Source organism: Carassius auratus, chromosome 29 (genome assembly GCF_003368295.1).
Source record: "Carassius auratus strain Wakin chromosome 29, ASM336829v1, whole genome shotgun sequence".
In the NCBI taxonomy this organism is placed as follows: domain Eukaryota; kingdom Metazoa; phylum Chordata; class Actinopteri; order Cypriniformes; family Cyprinidae; genus Carassius; species Carassius auratus.
Genome location: NC_039271.1, coordinates 2,801,402 through 2,826,930, shown reverse-complemented (window position 1 = coordinate 2,826,930; position 25,529 = coordinate 2,801,402). Strand labels below are relative to the sequence as shown.

Below are 25,529 nucleotides of genomic sequence, written 5' to 3'. Positions count from 1 at the left end.
GGTTTCATTCACAATGAAAGCAACGCCACAGGCTGAGAACAATGGCTTGTGAATTATCCCAGTCCTGCCACCTGCAGTCGGGCATCCTCCTCCTCCACTGAAGGACGTCAGTTGTTTATGGGAACTACTTGCATTGGTCTCCTGAGGATATAGCTCTCCTTTTGGGACGCCATTTTTCCACCCTTGCTGAGACGTGGTGTAGCCAGGAAACATGGCTAACAACGCATACAGCGGGGTGAAGAACTCTGTGGCCGAGCCCAATCACGATGGAGAGTTCGGCTGCTCGCTTCAAGATCTGCGCTCTCTCATGGAACTGCGAGGGGCTGAAGCATTACACAAAATCCAGGAATCTTATGGGGACGTAAATGGACTTTGCAGCAGACTGAAAACATCGCCTGTAGATGGTACATAATCATTATTTTGCACTTACTTTGCTTTGCAGAAATCGAATTGCAGTTCCTGGAAGTAAAGAGGTGGAAGCACCTACTCTTTCGATGGTTTTAATCAGTGTTGTTGCATCTCACTCTAAACATATAGCTGTTAGCCATAGCAAGCAGATTAGTTACACCTGAATGGTTTCTTGCTGCATTTTACTGCATCTGCAGTCTTTTGAGAGCATTGCTGCTGCTGTCGTCCCGTTGCTTTGACTCTGGCAACACATAGACAGTGTGCTGACATTTTAGACTATGTCTGATTGAGACAAAGATCTGTTTTCCTCATTGAAGGGTAGCTTGTGCATTTTCAGTGTTTGACCATTGAAATGAAAGCCCTTAATGTCAAACACAAATGGGTTTACTATCCCATTTTACAGTCTGTGGTACTGCAGTTACTGCAGGGATATTACAGCTTTTATTATAGCTTTTTTAGACACTTTCTCTTTGTCCATATTTTTGTACTCATTCTTTATTTGCCCATCGCTTTAATTGTCTCTACTGCGACTAACATATGTATAGATTTACTGAAGTATAACAACATAACAGCTGCTGTTAGGATGCACTCGATTAACTTAGAATTGATAACATTTACCAATAAGAATATATCAGCAATATAACAGCATGTAAGCATTGAAGAGCACATGCAATCTGTCTGAGCACCTGACACTACACATCCCACCATACATTTATGAGTACATTTAATATAAAATCCTTCCAGTCTTGGGCCGCTTGGCTCATGAATTTGTTCCTCCCAGTTAAAAGTCCAAAGTGGCTTCATTGACATGGATTCTCTGTGGCCACATTGCACATCAAACAAAATCAATTGTCAATTATTGTCATTATGGATTTTTTTTTTTTTGGTTATTTGTTGCAGCCCTGTTTATCCCTTTTTGCTCTCCTATTGTTTCGCTTTTTCTTTCTCTCTTTCATCAGAAGGGGTGTGCGAGCAGGTATATAGTCTTTAAGGATAAGATACAGAAAAGTGCAGTCAGTGTGCAGCCCACAGCTGCAGCTCCAGTGGTTTATTACCTCTCTGTAGACATTAGGTTTAATCGCTGGCCTGACCTTGATTGAACTCTTGGGGGAAGGGATTTTCAGTTTGATCCCAGATTAAAACGGCACCATGTCCATAGCAATACTCTACATGCTCTTTGAGATGCAATTCTCTCGTGCGTGAGCACGCAAGGCCCAAAAACCAATATTTCATTGTTTCATCTGGGTGCTTTTGGCCAGTCTTTCCATGAGAATACTCCACTTATATATTTAGCATGCAGGCTTGAACAGCAGTAATGCGTTTTTGGTATTGAAAGTCAAAATGTAGCACACATTCCTGATGGGAGAGCTCCTAAGGGACCTGTCCTCTCCAGTGTTAGTTTCTTGACCTTAATTAATTCTGCTTCTACAGAAAATGGGGTATTATGGGTGCTTGCTAGGATGTTCTGGTTGGTAATCTTTCCAAATTTGTGATTTTCTGGTAGATATGGCTCAGGTTCCTCTTTCAGTGTAAATCTATGTACTGTTATGGCCCATTTTACTGTCCAATCAAATTGCTTAAAGTGGAAGTAAAGTAGTCAGTTAAGTTAACATTATTTAGGAAAGTGATTTTTATATTAATGCAATGGCCATCGGAGCGAACCAACCCCATAATGTCACACACGGTGATACTGCAAGCTGGCACCACCAGCAAGAAAACAAGCTTTTTTTGTTTTAAAAATGGTTAATTTAATCGTTTGAGATATGTATATGTGTATATATATATATATATATATATATATATATATATATATATATATATATATATATATATATATATATATATATATATATATATATATATATATATATATATATAATTGGAAGTTATTTTCCTAAATAATGCTAACTTGACTGGTTTAAGGTATCATTCATGCCTATACCACAAAATATGTCAGTATGATTAATAAAACTATTTATGTGTGCATTAGCATTAATGTTGCTCCTAGGTCTTAAACTGCATTAACTGTATCTGACACTTGGCATTAGGAATAATATATTTGGCACTGCACCAGAATCAATCTTTCTTAATAATGAGGTAATTCAACATGTGTAATATGTACGGCATGTTTGAATGTTTATATGTATTGTCACCTGCCCTTCCTGCCCTCAGGGTCTGACTTTTATTAGCAGGTGATGAAATATTGAGTGATTGAAACCAAAGCTTACTGTGCTCTCTGCAATCCAGAGCTATACCTTTGTCATGGTGTCAGTGGAAACCATAGCATCAGTGGAAATGTATATTTCGACTTGACAGCTCAAATAATGCGGTCAAACTGATAGCATAGATATGACCCTTAAAAATGTATGCTTTGTTTTCTGAATAGACTATATGGAACATGGCCCATGCTGTGCCTGAGCTTTATATAATATGTGAATTGTGCATTAGTCATAAAATAATAGTCTGAGAATTTCCCCCCTAGATATTCTAATCTTTGGCCACACTGATAGAGGTCCCTGTCGCTTAGCCATTCTCGCTACATGGCTAACTAAGATCAGAGCCCCACAGCGATCTGATAGTTTAGCTCTGCCCTGTTCCCTCTGCTTCACAATAGCACACTGGCAAGCAGCCCTGCTGTTATGACACATTTTACAGCTTAATCAGATCACTCAGCTTTGCCATAGGAAATTAAGCAGTCATTCAAGATTACAAGAGCTTTGACAATTGAAAAGGGATTTCTAATTAGTAAGTAGGCCATTTCTCGATCAGCCCACCACTGATCTTTCTACTCTTTTGAATTGAACTAGTTACTTTTTACTGCTTCCCTCTTTCGGCTTCACTTTAGAATTGTGACATTCTTTCCAAATTATTCGGGTGAATCTGTTGTTTATTTATATTTATACTATTGTTTGATGCAACTGCATGCCGTATTTTTATATGAAGAAGCGGGTTGGCTGCTTCAGTCCGATCCGCGATTTCTTCCGAGGGAAGGGGTGTGTGATATGAATTTTTTTTGATTGTAGATCAGAAAAATGTCTCCCCGATCTGCTTTTGAAGACATATCGTTGTATTATGCTGCAGCGCACATTCTATCAGCTGCAGTTCTGGTGCCACGGAATGGATATACTGTGACAGCCGACACGTCCAGTAACATAGACATGGGTAATTAAAGTCCAGTACCACTGCTCCCACAGAGTACACAATAGGGCACCAACTCCCAGGGGGGCACCATCCCAGCTGCTTAAAAAAAAAAAAAAAAAATCTTTCGTTTTATATGTATATTAACGAATACGTAAACATAATTATAAAAAATGTTTCACGGCGAAGACGGTAGACAGGCGATGCACACTCCATTCCCACATCCACGCTCGTGCTTGCTCTCACCTCATGTTTGCGGTTGTCTGCAAATGATCATAACTGATGGATAACTTTGTCAGGGAAAAGACAACAGTAGACCGGCGCCGAGATAAGGAAAAGGAAATAAGACCAAGATGAGGCCTGTGCATCACTTTTTTTTATAATCCTGTTAAACTTTTGGATTTTGATAACATTAAGTTAATAGCGTGTTTTAATGCTGCGTCTGATTTTAAATATTCTATTACAGTTTCAGTGTTCCGTTTTATTCATTTAACTCAATTATCCACTTAATCTTTCTTTTTTGTCCACCTTTTTGCGAATTATTATTATTATTATTATTATTATTATTATTTTTTTTTTTTTTTTTTACTAGCCTCTATAATTTCTTCAGCAAAAACATATGGACTTCACAACCCTTACGAAAACTAATCCTTGTTTTTATTCAAGTAAAAATTTCTTTTGTGTCACTTCTGAATGCTTGAGACTATAAAATGAATCAGAGAAAACTATTAGTAAAATAAAAGCCATAGGCAACTGTAGCTACAATTGTAATTTGTAAATAATAAAATTTAATTACAATTTAGTTATTTACACTTACATTTTATTAAAGGTCTATTTTGACCCCTATAGTAGGTGTTTTTTTTTTGTTTGTTGTTTTTTTACTTAATAATTTCGGGTGGAAGTCTTACTTAACTGTTGTTGTGGACTATATATCGGAGAAGTATTTGTTCTCCATTTGAGTGAGATGTTTTTAGGTGGCTAATTGACCAAAGTGCTTCCATTTTTATTATTAGTATTAGTTCAAGGATAAAATAAATATTAGATTGATATCAGAATCGGCAACTAGCCAGAGCGGCGACATCAGTATCAGAAGTGATAAAGTGGTATCAAGACATCCCTAAGTATAACATAAGTGAACTTATAATGAATAATTGCCACTTTGAAAGATTATGTTATTGTGGCATCCGTAATTGTAATCGTGATTAGAAGTTATATTAAATGTGCAGCCCTAGTCGACACAAGGGACTTCTACTGCAAATTTAAAGGCGAGTGCTCAAGATTTGATTTAACTCATGGGATTTTTAAGTGAAAGAGCTACTAAAATATATATGACCCAGCCTCTCATGTACCCTGAGGACAAACATAGTTGGGGGCGTTAAGAGTATTAAGTTAAAATTTGCTAAATGATTATGGAATAATTTTCTCAATGGCGATTGTGGCGTCCAATCTAAAGGCACAGAAATGATCAACTTCATCTTTAAGTGTGGCTACACTTGTGAGATATCCTTCAGTCTTAAGCACTTACTACAGGTAATAATGAATGAGATCTTTGTAAAAAATTCAATATTGCAACTAAAATTTATCCAGCATACTAAATAACGAGCTCAGTGGAACAATGTGTTAGTGAGCTAACAAATTATCAGCAATGTTTTTCATACGTTGTTGCCTGTATATTGAATTGATTGAGCATATTTATTATTTAGGGTTTTCTCTTTCCTTGTCTAGCTTGTTAAATATTTCTTTCATGGATTAATGCATTGGAGATAAGTAAAACATTTTATTTTCCATAGAGGCCTGTGTTTTTGTTGCTTTCTAGGTCGCAAGTGAAAGTAGAAACGGTCGTCAGATGATTTGGTCTCCTTTGGGAAACTACAAAAACCTTGGGAGTCTTTGCAGCAACTATTGCTAGCAGGAGTTTTAGGTTCACAACCTAAAACACATTAGCACTTCCAGCAATCACGATGGCACTTCTGCTCTCAGTGAAGTAGCATGCAAATGAATAATTAGCTATCTAAATACCTGTTTTTTGCAGGTCTTAGAAGCCCCCCTCCCCCCTTCTGTTGAGTTTAATCTTCCCCTCAGTGATGTTTCTGAATAGCTCTGTGCATGATTTGGACTAAGAATGAAATGGAGATGTATATTGCAGAATAAATGCATTTTTGACAGAGGCATACGACTTGACTCATCTGCTCCTTAGCCCGCTCTCCAGGCGGGGACACTGAATGTAATCCTCAGCCTCAATTCCCATACTACACAAGCCTAGATTTAGTGCACTGGCGTTGGAGCAGCAAGTTTCGTTTTCAGCAGTTCTCAGCTGTGCTTCAATCAAGAAGCAGCTTTTCTCATTTACATTAATGCGTTTGGAACATGCTTTTATCCAAAAAACTACTTAAATTGCATTAAAGGTGTACATTTTAATAGTTTATGCATTCCCAGGTATTGAAGCAATGCCACTGGAGTTTTTAGTACTCTGCTGTTTGAGGTACAGGAATGCTCTTATAGCCCCTTTCACACTGCCATTCCGGCAAATACAGGGGTAAAGTGTTCCTGTAATTGTTCCCTGGTCGCTAGATTTGGCACTTTCACACTGCCAGTGATGACCCGGTATATGTGCGTGCTTTCACACACAACCCTTGAAGATCCCGTAACGACACGTGACATCAGCGCGTGACGTGTAATGTACGAGTCACAACGCTTGGCACGTTATACTTTAACTGAAGCAAGCAAACGATCTCGGCGTCAGCGCGGAAAGTGAGGAACTAACTGATCTCTGCTTCATTACAGTTTGCACATATGTTTTCGTCGCGAATGTTGATCTTCCTTCAAAACAGCCGGTAAAAGAGTCGCGCGATAACGCGCGTCATCACTTCGATACGGAATTAGATCTGGCTTTTGTTCACACAGCGCTCGTTCCGGATCGATTACCGCAATGTTCCTAGGTCCCCGACCCGGGTTCAATTCGGTAATCAATTCCGGGACGTGGTTGCTTTCACACAGAAGGCGACCAGGCAATGTTACGGGAATATTGCGGGTCCGACGTGCAGTGTGAAAGGGGCTTATCTCTCAAATTAATTCATGCAAATCTCGCAGACATTGTACTGTAGTTGTCCAGACATAAAGCTATTTTTTGTGTGTGTTCAGTCAAATGCCAAGTTAATCCAGTAGCAGAAATGTGCTTTTGTAGACTGAGTGCTAGTATGCAGTGAAACCTTCAGCTCAATGGAAGAGGGGAAGAGTTGAGCAGCTCAATGGCTTTGCTGAGTAATGTGGAGGATGTTGTCATGACAATAGGCTCTGCTGACCAAGCTGCTCTCTGGTCTGGCAGGCAAGCCATCCTGTTCAGTCACACACACACACACTCATTCTGATGCCCAAACACTAGATGTTAAGCACACATTGTATTCATGCATGCTTTTCGTCCACATGGCTCATTCACCGCATCTAGCCACCTTTTATTTTTTTGTCTCTTAACATGTGGTGAGTGGACTGAATGTACACACCATGATGACTTTGAATACTTGCTTTGAATATAGAGAGTTATTCAAATGGGCAAACCAGAGAACCACTGTTAAACCAGTGCATTTGAATGATTCCTGAGAATCTTAACAGTTTTGGAATTCCTTTTTTGGCCCAGATTAAGTTTTCACACCCAGGACATTTTCATGATCTTGTCAAAATCCCACACGCTTTACTGCCGTAGTGCCAGTATTAATGGATTAGCTGTGCTAGTAGCTCATAATCGATTCAATACAAAACAGTGTAAGCCCTTTTCTAATTGTAATTTTATGAACCAAAAATTTTAGCCTGGACATGGACAGACATTGCTAAAATTGTTACTGCCTTGCCATTACATTAATATATTACATTTTACAGTATATTGAAATGGTAAACATTTCAAATTATTATACTTTTCATAGTATTAAAGCTGCAGTAGGTAACTTTTGTAAAAATATATTTTTTACATATTTGTTAAACCTGTCATTATGTCCTGACGGTAGAATATGAGACAGATAATCTGTGAAAAAAATCAAGCTCCTCTGGCTCCTCCCAGTGGTCCTATTGCCATTTGCAGAAAGTCATCCGCTCCCGGTAAGAAACAACCAATCAGAGCTGCGGTCCGTAACTTTGTGTTCAAAATGTAGAAAAATGTAGATAATAAGCGAGTACCCCAAAAATCCGTTTTCCAAACCGTGTTTTTAGCTTGTCCTGAATCACTAGGGTGCACCTATAATAAGTGTTTATATTCGAACTATTTTAGATTGCTTCGGGGTAACCCAGTACCTTTGTGATTCTTCATAGACATAAACAGAGAGAAGTAGTTCCGGCTACGATGTTCTTCCGCAAGACGCAAGCAGTTCTGTTTATTAACCGCTAGAGCGTCAAGTTACCTACCGCAGCTTTAATGTTTTTTTTTGTATTTCTGATCAAATAAATGCAGCCTTGGTGAGTAAGTGACTTCCTAAAAAAAATAATAATAATTTTTTTGGAAATCTTACCTACTCCAAATGTTTGAACGATAATGTTAATATAAATAATATAATAATAATTGGACTAAATTCTAAAGAGTTTTAGAATTTAGAATATTTATTAGTTAAATCCTTAATTTAAATCATATTGCTTCTCTGTGACCCTTTGATCTTATTCAGAAAGTCTTTATCTTTAAAAACTACTTTTGCTTGCCCACAGGTCCTTTCTTCCTCATTAATTCTGGCTCTCATAGAAACCCATTAAGCATTGTATGCTGCTATGTAAGAAGTATTTACTTGAAAATATTAATGTGTTTTTTTTTTTCTTACTCTTTTTCTTCCAGGATTAAGTGGGCAGCCCTCAGATATTGAAAAAAGAAATGTAGCATTTGGACAGAACTTTATACCTCCGAAAAAGCCAAAAACCTTTCTTCAGTTAGTATGGGAAGCATTACAAGACGTAACATTGATCATTTTGGAAGTGGCAGCAATAGTTTCTTTAGGCCTTTCTTTTTATAAACCTCCGGATTCTGAAAATAAAGGTAAGTAACCTATTTGTTTACTTCTGCCTTATAGATCATCTCAATTTCAGGTTGTTCTGAGCTGAGTTTTTTGTTTGTGTGTATGCAGATTGTGGGAAGGCAGCGGGTGGAACAGAGGATGAAGGAGAAGCTGAGGCCGGATGGATAGAAGGAGCAGCTATCCTTCTATCTGTTGTTTGTGTGGTGCTTGTGACGGCCTTTAATGACTGGAGCAAAGAGAAGCAGTTCCGTGGCTTACAGAGCCGCATTGAACAAGAGCAGAAGTTTACGGTGGTTCGGGGGGGGCAAGTCATTCCGATCCCTGTGGCTGAGATTGTCGTCGGGGACGTTGCACAAATTAAATACGGTAAGCCAACATAAAAAAAAAATGCACGGATGTTTCACTTGCTTTTTAGAGGGAAATTCAAAAAAATGAGTGTATATAGTGTTTAAAAAAAACCTACCTGTCTGACATTTCACTGGTGTTGATTGATTTACCTTTTCCTGTATAGAAATAAATTCAAAAGCTGCTGACAGTAATGTAAATTATTTTAATGGGATACATTCTTCATCAGGTGACCTCCTGCCTGCTGATGGTGTTCTCATCCAGGGGAACGACCTCAAAATAGATGAGAGCTCTTTAACTGGAGAGTCTGACCATGTGAAGAAATCGCTGGAGAAGGATCCTATGCTGCTGTCAGGTGGGACATAAAGAGACCGCAACCCTTCACTAGCAGAACAAACCAAAACACATTTGATTCACATTTGGCAGCACAACCCTGTAACATTTTAGCATTTTCTATGTGTCCTGTCTTAACTTTACCCAAAAGTTCAGCCAAACCAAATAGATGTCCATCTTGGGAGTTCAGATGTTTGCTATGTAGGACCTGCTACCTCTCAGCGAGGCTATTGCACATCTTCAGCTAATCCCATTTTATGAAAGCCAGTTGATCCTCTGATAGAATGACATTGCTGTGTGCCATCCCAGAGGAGATGAGGGGGGATTTAAGTGGGCCCTCCTCCAGCAGAGCCTGTGTTAGCATACCGAGTCTAACCCAGCAAAAACCTCTTCCTGACTCCCTTCTCAAGCTTAAACAATTATTGAGGGCTATATTTGCAGTTTTTTTCTGAAGGCCAGGAAGAAAATGGCAACTCATTTCTGATTTTACCTTTTGGCTCGTGCTCAAAGAGCCCAATAATGTCATCTGATTTGAAGACCCGCCTGTTTTGAGTCTTCATCCTGTTTCAAGAGTCCCCCATTCAAAGGGATTATAACAAAGATATAATTTTAATAATCATTCTAAAGTTATAGAATACGGAGTCTTAACTACAACTGTAACAATAATAACAGAATAACAACTGTTGGAATTAATTTCAAAATAATTGTATCCAGCTGATGAATGATGAAAAACACTGACAGCCAATCAGAATCCATTCTGCTTTGAAGCACTCAAACATTTAAAGTGGCAGATGGCATAACTGCAGCACATGTTTATAATAAACAGCTTTATTGCGCTTTGGTGTGGACCAGGGTCAGAAATGAACTGTTAATATTTAGGGTCAATATTTGCATAGGAATTGATTTTCATTTTAGGATCACCTTTTTTATGTCAAATATTAAAGTCATCTTTACACCCATGTTTTAAGAGCAAGTTTGGTAAACCTGTTCTGTGTGTAGGGGAAAACTGGATAACTAGTTATTTGTCAAACTTAGCTTTGTGTGAATGTTTTAGATCCAGTGGTGAATGTATTGGCACCAATATGAACGGCATGTGACCCTTATTCACCTATTCACTTCCTCTGTGCAGGTACTCATGTCATGGAGGGCTCTGGAAAAATGCTCGTCACTGCTGTTGGAGTCAATTCCCAAACTGGAATCATCTTCACGTTATTGGGGGCAGGAGAAGATGATGAGGATGAGGAGGAGAAGGAGAAGGAGAAGAAAGAGAAAAAGAAAGAGAAGAAAAGTAAGATGTCTGTATTGTTTGGTGTCTTTTTAGTCTGCCTCAGAAACTAAAATAGACCAACCGGTGGCCTTTTCAGTCTCTTCGATCTACTGTGGCTGCAGAAAGATGAATAGAATAGACTGCATATATGTGTTCCAGCTTTCATGAAAGTGTGCTTTATGTCAAACTCAGAAAATAGATTTTTTAATTTAGCAGTATTTTTCAGTCTGGTAAAAAAAAATGTGAAGCAATGACTCAGAAAAGTGTAATGATTTCTTGTGCGCTCTATTAACTAACTGCCATTTAATGCATCTCTGCAGCCCATGGCTCACGTGTTGGGTCTCCAAATGAGTGCCTGCAGATACATGAATATTTCATAACATGCAGAGGTTGGGCCCCAAGTTGCTGTTCAGTGCACCTCATTGCATTTTGTGCATTTGTGGTCTAGCCACGGCAGTGGATTTGAAAACCTCATGAGGTTGTGGCACACATCTGGTCGTAAATATTCAAGGGCCTTTTCTCATTCCGCTAAATCAAAGAGAAGATTTGCATAATTGGAAATATGTTTAAATGTGTGCTGCAGAACCGTCGCTTACATAATGGTGAATAATGAATAAATTAGTGAGTGTTTGTTATGTGGCTTCTCTTTCTCTCTCTTTCTACAGATAAGAAGCAGGATGGCTCTGTGGAGAACAGAAAGAAAGGTGAGTAACCCTGTTGACTTAATGACATAATGAACACCATACTGGCTTAAAAGGACACCTTCTTACATGCTGCAGCCTGCATTAAAAACATCGCCTTAACCCATTAGTGCTATTAGATCTTCATTAAAGCTTATCCACACTAGTGTGAAGTGTTGAGAAGATAGCCGGTTTTTTTTTTTTTTTTTAAGTCTGATTATTACTCTACTATTCAAAAGTTTGTCAGGTTTGAAAGAAATGTATAATTTTAGTCCGACTATGATTAATCAAAGACTATAGAATACCAGACATGTCACTTGTATAGTTTTGAATGGGGAAAATGCAGTGCTCAATATGGCCCCTCAATCGCAGGAAGCCCCGCCTTCTGAATGAAAGAGCCAATCGCTAATCGGTAGAGTCAGGCCTTCACTGCAGCAGCCGTTTGAAGTCCCGAGTGCTATAGAAACAGTCAGCGCTCTGAGATGTGTTCTCAGGACTGCACATGCACACTGGCTGATCTAGCCAAAGAAACAAGCTTTTTATAATGCTATTTGAGCAAAAATAACATTTGAAACCATTGTTGTCAGATTTCTTTGGTGATTTCAAAAATAAACATATAATTGTAAGCTTAGTGAACAGAGAATTTTGGAGAATTTGATGTTTCCCCTTTTAAAGAGATAGGAGCTGCACTTGGATGCTTGAGAGAGACGTTTCAAAGATTATTATTATTATTAGAAAATGATTATTTTGATCAAAAGTGACACGGAGGACATTTTACCAAAGTTTTTGATTCAAATCATTGCGATTCTTTTAAACTTTTTAATCAAAGAATCTTGAAAAAAAAATTACATTTCCCCACAAAATGATTAAACATGTATTACAATGATTTCTGAAGGATCATGTTCCGCTGAAGACTGGACCATCGGAAAATGTAGCTTTGCCAACACAATGAATTATATTTTAACATTTATTAAAATAGATTTGCACCTGTCTCTCTTCAAACCTTTTATCATCTATTCTAAAATCACCTACCCAAACAGGAAAAGACTACTATTACAGCTCTGTGAGTAGAGCGCAGCTATACGACATCTCACGCCAGCCCCTTACCCCCTGCTAATTCAAACGCAGTTGAATTACCTCACATCACACACCGGTTAAATCCTGCACACAGGCTGACTGCGTCATGCTACAGCAGCGATAGACGGAGATGCACTGCTGTGTGCTTGTCTGTATGATTGCACGCATGCTGAGTTCTTTGTGTGATGTCTTCTCACTGGTAGACTGTACTGTCAGCACGTAGAGTGCTGGCCTTGAGATCAGAAGTATGTGCATGTCTTTTATAGCCAATGGTGATGAGTGATGGACTGGACATCTGAGTGTGGTGATGAAGTTTTATGTCTCCTAGGATACTTGGTCACATGGGTTTGCATGTGGCTTCAAAATGTGAGGATGATCATGAGCTGTGTGTTCTCGGACTGTAATAAAATTATCATGCATTTATAATCACTATTATAATTTAATTTATCTGGTCACTTAATTATATTTGTCACGTGGGGGAGCCACAATTTAATTAGAAAAGGCTTCCTGTAGTCCGAGTGTGGAGAAAGTCAGTCACCAGCACAGAGCAGCAGATAATATACTCTGATTCTTGTGATAACTGCATAGTCCAGGGATGCAAACTCTTCATGGGTGAAAAAGGTGACAATATGCTCTGCTTCTATGTTCTGATATCCAGGTATACCCCCTAATTAAAACACATTTTTTAAAGACTTAGATTTTCAATTATTTTTTTTAAGTTGTGTAGTAAAATTCACTTTAAAGATTCAAATTACATTGAAGATGACATGGAAAACAAAGACTTGTAAGATGAAAATGACATGAGAGCCATTATAGCCAATAGATGGCAGCAGAGGATCGCTCAGTTGCCATTACCACTCCCTATTTTCGTTTTTTTTTTTTCTTCTTCTTCTTGTCTTGTTTTGGATTTATTACAAAATGAGTGCAGGACGTCCAAAGTCTCATGTCATTTAAAAAAAATAATAATAATAAACAAATTTGCCCAGACCTCAACAGCCTAGAAGGGTTAAATTCTTAACTAGTTAAAGGGTTAGTTCGCCCAAAAATGAAAATTATGTCATTAATAACTCACCCTTATGCTGTTCCAAACATGTAAGGCCTCCTTTTATCTTCAGAACACAGTTTAAGATATTTTAGATTTAGTCCGAGAGCTCTCAGTCCCTCCATTGAAGCTGTGTGTACGGTATACTGTCCATGTCCAGAAAGGTAAGAAAAACATCATCAAAGTAGTCCATGTGACATCAGAGGGTCGGTTGGAATTTTTTGAAGCATCGAAAATACATTTTGGTCCAAAAATAGCAAAAACGACGACTTTATTCAGCATTGTCTTCTCTTCAGTGTCTATGTGTGAGAGAGTTCAAATCAAAGCAGCTGGATTTCCGGTTCGCGACCGAATCATTCAGTTCACCAAATCGAACTGAATCGTTTTAAACGGTTCGCATCTCTAATACGCATTAATCCACAAATGACTTAAGCTGTTAACCTTTTTAATGTGACTGACACTCCCTCTGAGTTCAAACAAACCTTTACATACTCAAACAGTACATTGGCTGAACTGCTGTGAAGAGAGAACTGAAGATGAACACCGAGCCGAGCCAGATAACAAACAAAACATTGACTCGTTCACGAGTCAAGAACAGTTTCTGTCAGACGCGTCCGATTCGTGAACCGAGGAGCTGATGATACTGCGCATGTGTGATTCAGCGTGAAGCAGACCGACACACAGAGCGTCTGAACTGAACTGATTCTTTTGGTGATTGATTCTGAACTGATTCTGTGCTAGTGTTATGGGTGCGGGTAAACCGAAGGCTTGAATCAAGGGCAATCATCGCCAATGACGCCATTACGTCGAGCGCAAAAGAACTGGTGAACCGTTTTCTTCAACTGGTTTATTGAATCGAACTGTCCGAAAGAACTACTGGTGATCCGAACACTGATGCAACCGGTTCTTCACTCGTGAACGAGTCAGTCTATTATTCGTTATCTGGCTCGGCTCGGTGTTCTTCACAGCTGTTCAGTCAATGTACTGTTTGAGTACATGAATTACTCCGGGATATTGGATTGTTTGAACTCAGAGGGAGTGTCAGCCACATTAAAAAAGTTAACAGCTTAAGTCATTTGTGGATTAATGCGTATTAGAGATGCGAACCGTTTAAAATGTTTCAGTTCGATTTGGTGAACTGAATGATTCGGTCGCGAACCTGAAATCCAGCTGCTTTGATTTGAACTCTCTCACACACAGACACGGAAGAGAAGACAATTCTGAATAAAGTATAAGTAAAAAATGTATTTTCGATGCTTCAAAAAATTCCAACCGACCTTCTGATGTCACATGGACTACTTTGATGACGTTTTTCTTACCTTTCTGGACATGGACAGTATACCGTACACACAAATTCAATGGAGGGACTGAGAGCTCTCGGACTAAATCTAAAATATCTTAAACTGTGTTCCGAAGATAAAAGGAGGCCTTACATGTTTGGAACAGCATAAGTGTGAGTTATTAATGACATAATTTTCATTTTTGCGCGAACTAACCCTTTAACTTCAGATTAATACAATTTGTTATGGTACAATAAATAATAATTTTATTTAATTTAAAAACTACTTTTTTTTTTTTTTTTCAAACATTGCCTTAAGTTTTCTTTTAAGCGTACAAGGTGCTAAACACACTTTTTGCTGCAGTAGTTTTGTTACTTTGTTTGTTAGTTCATCCCTGACATTCACAATTTTCATTCTTTCTATTTGTAGCTAAAGCCCAGGATGGTGCAGCAATGGAGATGCAGCCTCTAAACAGTGAAGAAGTGGCTGAGGGTGAGGAGAAGAGAAAAGCCAACTTGTCCAAGAAAGAGAAATCAGTTTTGCAAGGGAAACTGACCAAATTAGCGGTCCAAATTGGAAAAGCAGGTAAGCGTGGTTGCTTTGAGATCATTTATTATGCTAGTTTCCTCTTAGCACTTTAGGGGGAAGATGCATTTATTAAACTTATTAACACTTTTCTGGCGAAACTGGCGAAATATATTGATAAATCTTTCCTGCATTAAACAGATTATTGTCCAAATCAAATGCTCTCTCGAATGAGAAAATCCAGCCGCAGTTACCTTTTGCAACTGACTCCGTAGGTTCATCACTGTGGCATAAAGAACTCTTTTAGCAATTTTAAAAAGGATGTCTTGCCAAACTTCTGGTTTCAATAGGAAGTATGTCAATAAAGGACAGAAAACTGCATTTGTCAAGCGACTTTGTGAAACTAACAGTCAATTTCACAGTTCTAATGGCTTTTGCTGAAAACTCTGATGTGTGCAGCATGAGCTTTAAAAGTTTAAGCCCAAAGTAGAATTCAGCTGTCTGCGTTCCACTGCCTCGGAAAGTGAAGTATACCTAGGCCTTTAATGTATGTGTTCCTGCGCAGGTCTAGTGATGTCAGCCATCACAGTGATCATCTTGGTGGTGCTGTTTGTGGTGGACACTTTCTGGATCCAGGGACTTCCTTGGGAAAAAGAGTGCACTCCCATTTATGTCCAGTTCTTTGTCAAGTTCTTTATCATTGGTGTGACCGTGCTGGTGGTGGCTGTCCCAGAGGGTCTTCCGCTGGCTGTAACCATCTCGCTGGCTTACTCTGTCAAAGTATGACCCTGCATCTTCTGTTTAAATATCCATGCCCTGTACCGACCATCTTGTGACATAAGGCCCTTTGTCTAGACTTTTGTTAGACAATGTACAGTACATGTTGATCTAATAATCATACGAATTGCCATATCTTTTTGCATCTATTAACTTCACCTTGTTGCTTTTATAGTGATGTAATTGGGGTTTAGTGGACTGTTTATTATTGATTGGTCTATCACCCCCCCCCCACCCCATAATTTTTTTTTTATTGTTTTACTTTGCTGCTATATTTCAGAAAATGATGAAAGACAATAATTTGGTGAGGCATCTCGATGCCTGTGAAACCATGGGCAATGCCACAGCCATCTGTTCAGACAAGACCGGCACTCTGACTATGAACCGGATGAAAGTTGTTCAGGTTTTTATCGCTGATAAGCACTACAAGAAAGTCCCTGAGCCTGATGTCATTCCTGCCAGCACCATAGACCTGCTCATACTGGGCATCAGTGTCAACTGTGCTTACACCACCAAAATCATGGTGAGTCCCTAGGCAAGCATTTTTTTTTTTTTTTTTGAAGTAAATAAATTTCATTAATTTAAAGGAAAACATTACAACTTTTTATTGAGCATTTTTAACTACACATTGACTATTGAACTATCAGTCTGTAATAACTTGAGGTAAATCTCATCACTGTTGTTCTTTTTAATAGGTTTGCTACGAATGGTTTTTGATAAATAAAGCTAAAATAAATATTACATGAAAATATTACCTTGGCAGCTAACTGAAATAAGCAGGTTCAAGTTCAAATATTAAATTTACTAAAAAAAAAAAAAAACAATATAAAAATGTATGTAAAAGAAAAAACAAAACTTTAAAATGTCAAAACCACATAAAGCTGAAGATATACAAATCTTAATTCAGAATATTAAGAAATTCTATAATAGCATATAAAGCACTTTTAAAATAAAACTGAATCTCACAAGCTTTAAGTACAAAGCAAAGTTACAGCTCCTAGTTCATTTGGAGTCAGATATGACTGAAATTAAATAGCAGCAGACCATTATGCAGCATCTTTTACTACGGTTTATTTGACAGTGGTGCCTAATGGGCTATATTGTCACAATGGCTGAATAAAATACTGTACAACTCAGTGTTTTAATGCATATATTATAGTTTTTATTTATAATTTTTTTTTTTTTTTTTTTTTTCAGTCCCCCGAGAAGGAGGGAGGCCTGAATCGTCAGGTGGGCAACAAAACTGAATGTGCCTTGCTGGGCTTTGCCATGGACTTGAAAAGAGATTATCAAGCAGTCCGCAATGAAATCCCTGAAGAGAAGCTTTACAAAGTCTACACCTTCAACTCTGTAAGGAAATCCATGAGTACGGTGCTAAAGAATGCTGATGGAAGCTACCGGATGTTCAGCAAAGGAGCCTCTGAGATTCTGCTGAAGAAGTATGCCATCCTCAGTCAGAAATATTTGGTTATTGTTAATGCCTGACATAAGTTCAGGCTGTAACATCTTATATCATAAGTAAAACACTGCAGTCTTTTCCTTAAATAAGCATGTGAGAGGTCTCTCAGCAAACTTGATTGGCAGATCAAATGCTTCACCTCCCCCTCCAAAGCCCCGAGGCTGTGTTACTGATAGATTTCCCAGGAGAAATTACTTGGATGGCTCAGTTGCTGTGTGCTGTTGGGTATCTACAATATCTTACCTGCTCTCTCCTCCTCACACAGGTGTTATAAAATCCTGACAGTGACGGGCGAGGCAAAGATTTTTCGGCCCAGGGACAGAGATGACATGGTGAAGAGAGTGATTGAACCAATGGCCTCTGAGGGCTTGAGGACCATCTGCCTGGCTTACAGGGACTTCCCTGCCTCCGAAGGTGAACCAGACTGGGATAATGAGAGCGATATCCTGACACGACTCACCTGTGTGTGTATCGTGGGCATTGAAGACCCAGTTAGACCAGAGGTACAAGCCTTAGACATTTGAACAAGTTGCATTTCTTTGTAAACAAACTATTTTCAATAGCAAGAAAGACTCTTGCGTTTGCATGTAATGTCATATAAGCAGCTCTCTTGGTCATACTCACTTCTTGTTTCTTGCTCAGGTCCCTGATGCCATTAAAAAGTGCCAGCGTGCTGGAGTCACGGTGCGCATGGTAACCGGGGACAATCTTAACACTGCCCGCGCTATAGCAACTAAATGTGGCATCCTGCAGCCAGGAGATGACTTCCTCTGCATGGAAGGCAAAGAGTTCAACCGCCGGATTCGTAATGAAAAGGGAGAGGTGAGAGGCACAATTTATTAGTAGCAAGACTCACAGAAAATCACAAGTTTATAATATAATCCCTTTTTTTCCAGATTGAACAAGAGAGGATTGACAAAATATGGCCTAAACTCCGGGTGCTGGCGAGATCTTCTCCGACAGACAAGCATACACTAGTCAAAGGTGCTAAGAATTACTCGCTTATGCTGGAGGAAGGAGTCTCTGTTAAAACAAAATACAGTATTTTCCGGACTAGTTGCACTTTTTTTCATAGTTTGGCTGGTCCTGCGACTTATAGTCAGGTGCGACTTATTTATCAAAATTAATTTGACATGAACCGAGAGAAATTAACCAAGAGAAAACATTACCGTCTACAGCTGCAAGAGGGTGCTCTATGCTGCTCAGTGCTCTTGTAGCCTTCTGAGCAGCACAGAGCTCCCTCTCGCGGCTGTAGATGGTAATGTTTTCTCTTGGTTCTAAATAAATGCGATTTATAGTCCAGTGTGACTTATAGTCCGAAAAATACGGTATATATTTTTGCTCCGTAATGTCATGCTTGTTTGTCTTGATGAATGTCTTTTCCTTCAGGTATAATTGACAGCACCGTTTTGGAGCGGAGGCAGGTTGTGGCGGTAACAGGCGACGGTACCAATGATGGCCCTGCCTTAAAAAAGGCTGATGTTGGGTTTGCCATGGTATGTGGGTCTGCCTGAAGTGGCTACGAACAAATGATTTCTCCAAGGACGCTATGTCCTAGATTTACTTTTGAATGGCCTTTTTAATATAGCGTTCTTTTATTCTCAGGGCATTGCCGGCACAGACGTGGCTAAAGAAGCCTCCGATATCATTCTCACTGACGACAACTTCAGCAGCATCGTCAAGGCCGTAATGTGGGGGCGGAACGTGTATGACAGCATTTCAAAATTCCTTCAGTTCCAGCTCACTGTCAATGTGGTGGCTGTGATTGTGGCCTTCACTGGAGCTTGCATCACACAGGTATCACTATAAAACGCTCTCTTCTACCATGAAGCAAAATGACGGAGCTGTTAAGCTAAATAGTGCAGCTTTACACAAAGGATTGCGTCTTAACAGATGCGCCATGGTGGCTGATGGAAGCAGCTGATTGCTACCCATCTTGTGTGAAGTGATTGGAAATTGTTAGTCTGAGGCAGGAAGACTTGCAGGCAGTCAGCATGGGGTCTGGGACTGCTGTCCACAGGCAAACCACCAGTCCAAAATGAGCCAGCCCTCCTCTGTTAAATGGACTGATAGTCTGGCTGATTGCAGTCGAGGTCCTGTATTGCATAATGAATGGGAGGATTACATTTGCGCTTTGCATTGCTGTCAGTAGCTAAGGCTGGATGTGGCCTCAAGCCTCAGGTATTCTGCTTGTTTCGTGTGTAATTTTCCCTGGATATTGCTCATGAGCAGGCCCACTCCGAATCAGACACCACCAGAATTGATCTATTCTGTTTATCATAAATCTAATCTGATCATTTTTTTCAGCTCAGGATTCTCATCTTTAAATTCATTATGCAGAATTCTTTCCCCAAAATCAGTTCAGAAAATGCGAAAAGAAAACCTCAGCATTCGAATGAGTACTGAATGCTTCACTAAGCTGAGAGGGTGTTTTTGAATGTTATGAAGGTGGCAGCAGTGAATGAGGTCAGAACGGTCACCTCCTGTTATCTCTCACTCTCCTAGGACTCTCCTTTGAAAGCTGTACAGATGTTATGGGTAAATCTGATTATGGACACATTTGCCTCTTTGGCCTTGGCCACTGAACCCCCCACTGAATCTCTTCTGCTGAGGAAGCCTTACGGCCGTAATAAACCCCTCATCTCCCGGACAATGATGAAGAACATATTGGGTCATGCAGTCTACCAGCTCACCATCATCTTCACTCTACTTTTTGCTGGTAAAAACTAACACTTGTGATTGAACCAAGTCATGCTCATTATAATAGCAGAAAGCAAATGGAAATTTCAAGTTAAATAATGTAAATAATAAGAAAGTAATTTATAATAAATAGTTTTGTCACCTTGCACCTTTGCTGTAAGATTCAGTCAACTGTGCTCTTTCTATCCACCTTATTTTTGCTGTGAGAGCGGGTGCAGCCATTTGTAAATGTAATGTCTGGCTTCCCATCTCATCTGCTTCAAGCTATTTTTAGCTGTACAAAACAGCTTGTTTTGGTGCTTGATACTGCAAACTGGTGTTTCGTACTCTATTATTTTTAATATATTGTCTAAATTATAAACACCAGTTTGTAACAGTTTTACCGTTTACTACACTTTATTATTTTAGTCATCGTTTCTATACAGCAGCTAAAGAACTGGAAGTCTTGAACATTCACTTAAAATGGCTTACTGAAAAATATGCTGGATGGTTACTCTAGCCATATCCTGTATTCTGTAATAATGCCACAAAGGGCTGTATCCTTCAAGGAAGTCTTATTTCCAGTGCTACAATGTTTTACTTTCTGCTCCTTTCTCAGGTGAAAAGATATTTGACATCGACAGTGGACGTAACGCCCCTCTTCACGCTCCTCCCTCAGAGCACTACACCATTGTCTTCAACACCTTTGTCATGATGCAGCTGTTTAATGAAATCAACGCCCGGAAGATCCACGGAGAACGAAATGTTTTTGAAGGCATTTTCAACAATCTGATCTTTTGTACCATCGTCTTTGGGACTTTTCTTATTCAGGTGTGCGGTCCTACAAATTGCTGTATGAACACCCATAATCATAGCAGATACAGAAGATCGTGTGACCTAAGCATGTCAGGAACAAAAATGATTTATAATTTTTCTTCCTCCACCTAGATTGTGATAGTGCAATTTGGAGGAAAGCCATTCAGCTGTGTGGAGCTGAATATTGAGCAGTGGCTATGGTGTGTCTTCTTAGGCTTTGGATGTCTTCTGTGGGGACAGGTGAGCATCATTCCTGCCTATATTATACAAAGCAGCTTCTTGTACTTTGTAACTTGCTCTCAAAACACCAATCCAAACCCCTCAATTGTGATAGAGCAGTGCCCCCTAAAGGCAGATGACTGATTTACTGGGCTGAGAACATTTAGTTTTTCAATTTGTTTTCTGTATAGAATGGCCACTTGATGTGTGTGTGTGTGTGTGTGTGTCCACACCCTCATTCAGATCATCTCTTCGATCCCTACGAGCCGGCTGAAGTTCCTGAAGAGTGCTGGTCATGGAACGCAAAAGGAAGAAATCCCAGATGAGGAGTTGGAGGAGCTGGATGACCTGGAGGAAATTGACCATGCTGAGCGAGAGCTCCGCAGGGGGCAGATTCTCTGGTTCAGAGGGCTGAACCGCATTCAGACTCAGGTAACCTCTCGAAAATCACACAACTCTGCAGTCCAAGCTCAGGAACCCAAACCCCCACCTTTCTTAATTTTCTCTGATTATGGTTTGAGTTAGTACTCCCACCAATCGATCCGCCACTTATGGTGACCTTACACTGGTGGAAGAGGGTTTATTAATGCAGTTTGTCAGTGCAATAAGCGGATCAATGCTAAAGGCAAATGTCAGGTCAGGTTCTTTTAATTCAGTGCCTTTTTTTTCCCTCTCTCTCTCTCAGCTGCTCTGTCACTGTCTTTTTTTTATGGGTGCCCTTCTTTCTCTATCCCTATTCTTTTCACTTCTTCCTCTTTACTCTGTCTGTCTCTCTCCTGTGCGTTCTCTGGGCCTGTCACACTCTCTGATTCCTTCCAGATGGATGTTGTGAGTGCGTTCCAGAGTGGAATTTCCTTTCAGGGGGCCGTCAGGCGCCAGCCCTCCAGCAGCAGCCAGCAGCACGATGTAACCAATGTTTCTAGCCCTACACATGTAGCCTTATCTCCTGCTACTGCCTTCAACACCGCTTCTGCCGCTGTCGGGTGTGAGTGCGTGTTTATTAGTGCATGACAATTAACATTTCCTCCTCTCGCCTAACGGTCTTCATTCTTCTCCTAATGTCCTTCCTTCTCTGTTTCTCTCTCGCTCTCTTGTCCGAAACGAAACGTATCTCTAAACATCTTCCACATTGCTTCTCAATGTTAACGGCTGTGTATCTTAAGTGTTAAGGTTGAGGTATCTATGTCTGTTTGATGGCTTTGGCTGGGTTCTCACCGATCAAGAGTCGTTGTCTAATCCCGTCTGGTGTGTCTGCAGACCTGCGCGTGCTCGTCAGGCTCCTAGGCTACTGCGTGTAAATGTTTTGAGTATACGCCCATGGTCACTGATAACCCGACCAGTCGCACCAAACTGGTCTTGTGAATGGGTTTGTGGGACATTTTTTTTTTAAGGCAGTGTTTTGGTAAGTATCTCGGGTTTCTGTAGGATCGAACGATATGATTGAGATGTTGTGCTGTAGTTTAGACAAAATTGAACTTCCTTTCCTCTTTCTGTAGTTCATTACCTTTCCTGTAGTGTCGGTTTTTGCTCGTTCACTCATTCTGCAACATTGGCGTTACTGTCCAACCTGGATTTCTCTATCACGCTGTCTCATATTCTACTCAGTGCCAGTTTTATCACTCTCTTTTTCTGTCTTTATTGGTGTAACTTTGTTATTTTACAGGGAAGATCTGCGACTGGATGAAAAGCTTGTGGAATCATGTCATGTCTTTCAGCTCGATTCTAACCACATCAGTATTTCCATCTTTCATTAGGTCCTGGCTGTCCACAACCCCTTTTTCTCTGTTCAAGGCACTATGTATTGTTTGAAAGACTCTTTTGGTGTAGTCTTGATTTACTGGACATTGGGAAACAGGGTACGGAATGCTACAACACTGACTGCCGCATATTCCTCCTTAGATTCTGTGAAATGTGTCATGGGCTATACTCAAAGGTTTACCTCTGTTGAAACACAAGGTAGCACTGCTCTGCATGGGTCCCGTCTCTAGACCGTTTGTGAATTTACTTGTGCTGGTTAGCTTAAATCGCTTGGCTGCTTTTAAAGTTTTGCGTCTCTACTTCACAACATAATCAGTGATCGATCCCTCCCCTCCAATACAAGCATGCCTGAAAATATTAACCTCATGTGTTGAGCTGTGTCCTCTGGGGTTACCTTGGCCTCTCTCTTTTCCTGTCTCTTCTGTTCTCTTTCTTATTTACATTGTGAAAAATTGGCTTTCTGTAATTTACAACAGAGAAGACACACAAGTTCTTTCCAGTTTGGTACATCTGTTATTTCTCAATCCTAAGAAAAGAGGACATTCTGTCCCTCGGTCAGAGGATAAGCTCACCGTAACCCAAGCATCAGGTTTTCAAGAGTTTGTTCACTCGTACTCAATAGTTGCACGACATCTGACCGCTCACAAACACTCTCAAACGGTTTTGGTGCGCTAACTTCACTGCTATCCACTCATCAATTAAAACCAGCCCATTTGGCCTTTGGTTTAACCTGTACCTAAAAAAAAAGTGATGTTTCACTTTGTATGCCTGTTGTGTACATGTGGGCAAACAAGCGTTAGCTCTCTGTGAGTGGCAAGGCTGACTTTACTTCCTATTCTCATGCAGATCCGAGTGGTGAATGCATTCCGCAGCTCGCTGTCGCCCTATGAGGGCCTGGAGAAGCCAGAGTCTCGCTCCTCCATCCACAACTTCATGACCCATCCAGAGTTCCGGATAGAGGACTCGGAGCCCCACATCCCCCTCATCGATGACACTGATGCGGAGGATGATGCCCCCACTAAGAGAAATGCCACACCCACTCCTCCTCCCCCACCCTCACCCAATCAGAACAATAACGCCGTAGACAGCAGCATCCACCTCTTCCTGGATCCCAGCATGCCAGCCACACTCTCAGCTCCAGGGAGTCCCATGCACAGCCTAGAGACGTCCCTTTGATCAGCTCCGCCCCTTGGTATGACACACAACACCTGCTTGTCTCCACAGAGACTAAAGCCTGGAGAACTCGTTGGATGCGAGGGGCGGAGCCAAGGAGCTCAGCTCTTAGCTTTTGCTTCTCTTCATCTGGATGTTGTACATTTTGTTCTTTTTGCCCTTTTGCTTATTCAAACACTGATTTCTGAATCATTTGGCTGTTAATATTTTGAATTATTATTTATGTTTGTTTATTTTTTGGAAGACACAGGTCTGTTTACAAAGTTTGTAGATACTTTTTTTTTTTTTTCGTTGGTGGAAGAGCTTCCTGATGCAGAGAAATGGGGACAAATGAATCGAGAAATATTTCAGATACTGCTGTATTTTCAGGAAAAAAAAAGGTGTTTCTATGAAAACCGAACTATTTTTGCCTGCAAGTTTTATTTGTTATATATTTGTAGATGCATAGAACCCTCAAGCCAAATAGATAACACTAAGGCTTGTATAGAAGTGACAGAGGCAACTATTGGACACTTTTTTTTTTTTTGGTTTGTTTTTTCATTCAACGGGTGACTGGAGGAAACAGTAGACAAGAATCTCTGTCAATAAATCTCCTCTCATACTACTTCACCCCTTAAAGACTTTGTTGGGTTTATTTTTAAGTTCCTATTTCGTGTCTCATTCTCGTTTGAAAGTGAAGGAGTATCTGAAATGCCTAGAGTCTTCACGCTTTTAATGGTGTGATTTTTTTTTTTTTTTTTTTTTTTTTTTGAAGTGGAGGTCACACCAGGTCCGCATTAAAAAAAAAAATGCTTTGGTTAACTGAAATGGTCCACAGTCAGTTCATTAACATCAAGATATTAAGTTCCTGCCAATGTATCATAAGTTTGTTTACTCAGGCTTTTGATTATTTGAAAAAAATATTTCCTGTGTTTTGTTTGATCATATGGGAAAAGAAATGAAGTTTGTACTTTATATTGTCCTTCATATTCCATAAAGATTGCTGTCAGCTAAGAAAATATTGCTGCAATTGTTTGTAGAATATTTAAGATCTGGAATACTGGAAACACAAGGCAACCAACATTAATAATTTAAGAAAACGTGCGTATAACACTGGTATCACAGCACAGGGTACTTCATTTCAGATTCCCAAGGAACATTTTGATACAGACCATATAAATTATATTTTTATGAGGAAATGACAACATCTCAACCTGCTGAACCAGACCTACAGGGATTTTACATAAATTATATTCAAGGGGAGGGTGGGTCGTGATTGGTTCTCTAAGTAATATAATACTCAGGGTGGCTCACAGCATGAAACTTATGGTCAAATTACAAACATGTTTTGGTGTTTTTTTTTTTTTTATGTATATATACTTAGGAGTAGATTAAATTTTTTTTAGCAGCAGGGTTCCAGTTCAGACTGTTGCTTATCTCCAATTGTTGGTTAATTAAAGGTGATATAAAAGGAGAAAGAAGGAAGAAAAACAGAGAAAGGGATTTGCATTTCTTCAGTCATCACAACTGCACATTTTTTGGTTCTGTTCTTTTGAATAAGTTATTTCGTTTTTCAAGTTTATTAA

The 25,529-nt window shown here is 39.7% G+C and overlaps 1 protein-coding gene across 1 annotated transcript; it reads left to right on the top strand.

The window, feature by feature from the left end:
- Nucleotides 1-204: 204 nt before the first annotated feature.
- On the top strand, nucleotides 205-24,299 carry LOC113047848 (plasma membrane calcium-transporting ATPase 1). Its single transcript, XM_026209177.1, has 20 exons — nucleotides 205-404; nucleotides 8,357-8,554; nucleotides 8,643-8,900; nucleotides 9,109-9,234; nucleotides 10,342-10,500; nucleotides 11,145-11,183; nucleotides 14,988-15,143; nucleotides 15,649-15,863; nucleotides 16,141-16,383; nucleotides 17,058-17,299; nucleotides 17,585-17,822; nucleotides 17,962-18,141; nucleotides 18,216-18,303; nucleotides 18,709-18,815; nucleotides 18,925-19,116; nucleotides 19,825-20,038; nucleotides 20,618-20,829; nucleotides 20,947-21,054; nucleotides 21,277-21,465; nucleotides 23,638-24,299. Exons 1-20 carry the CDS (start codon nucleotides 212-214, stop codon nucleotides 23,965-23,967), a joined length of 3,687 nt encoding a protein of 1,228 aa, XP_026064962.1. The 5' UTR covers nucleotides 205-211; the 3' UTR covers nucleotides 23,968-24,299.
- Nucleotides 24,300-25,529: the final 1,230 nt, after the last annotated feature.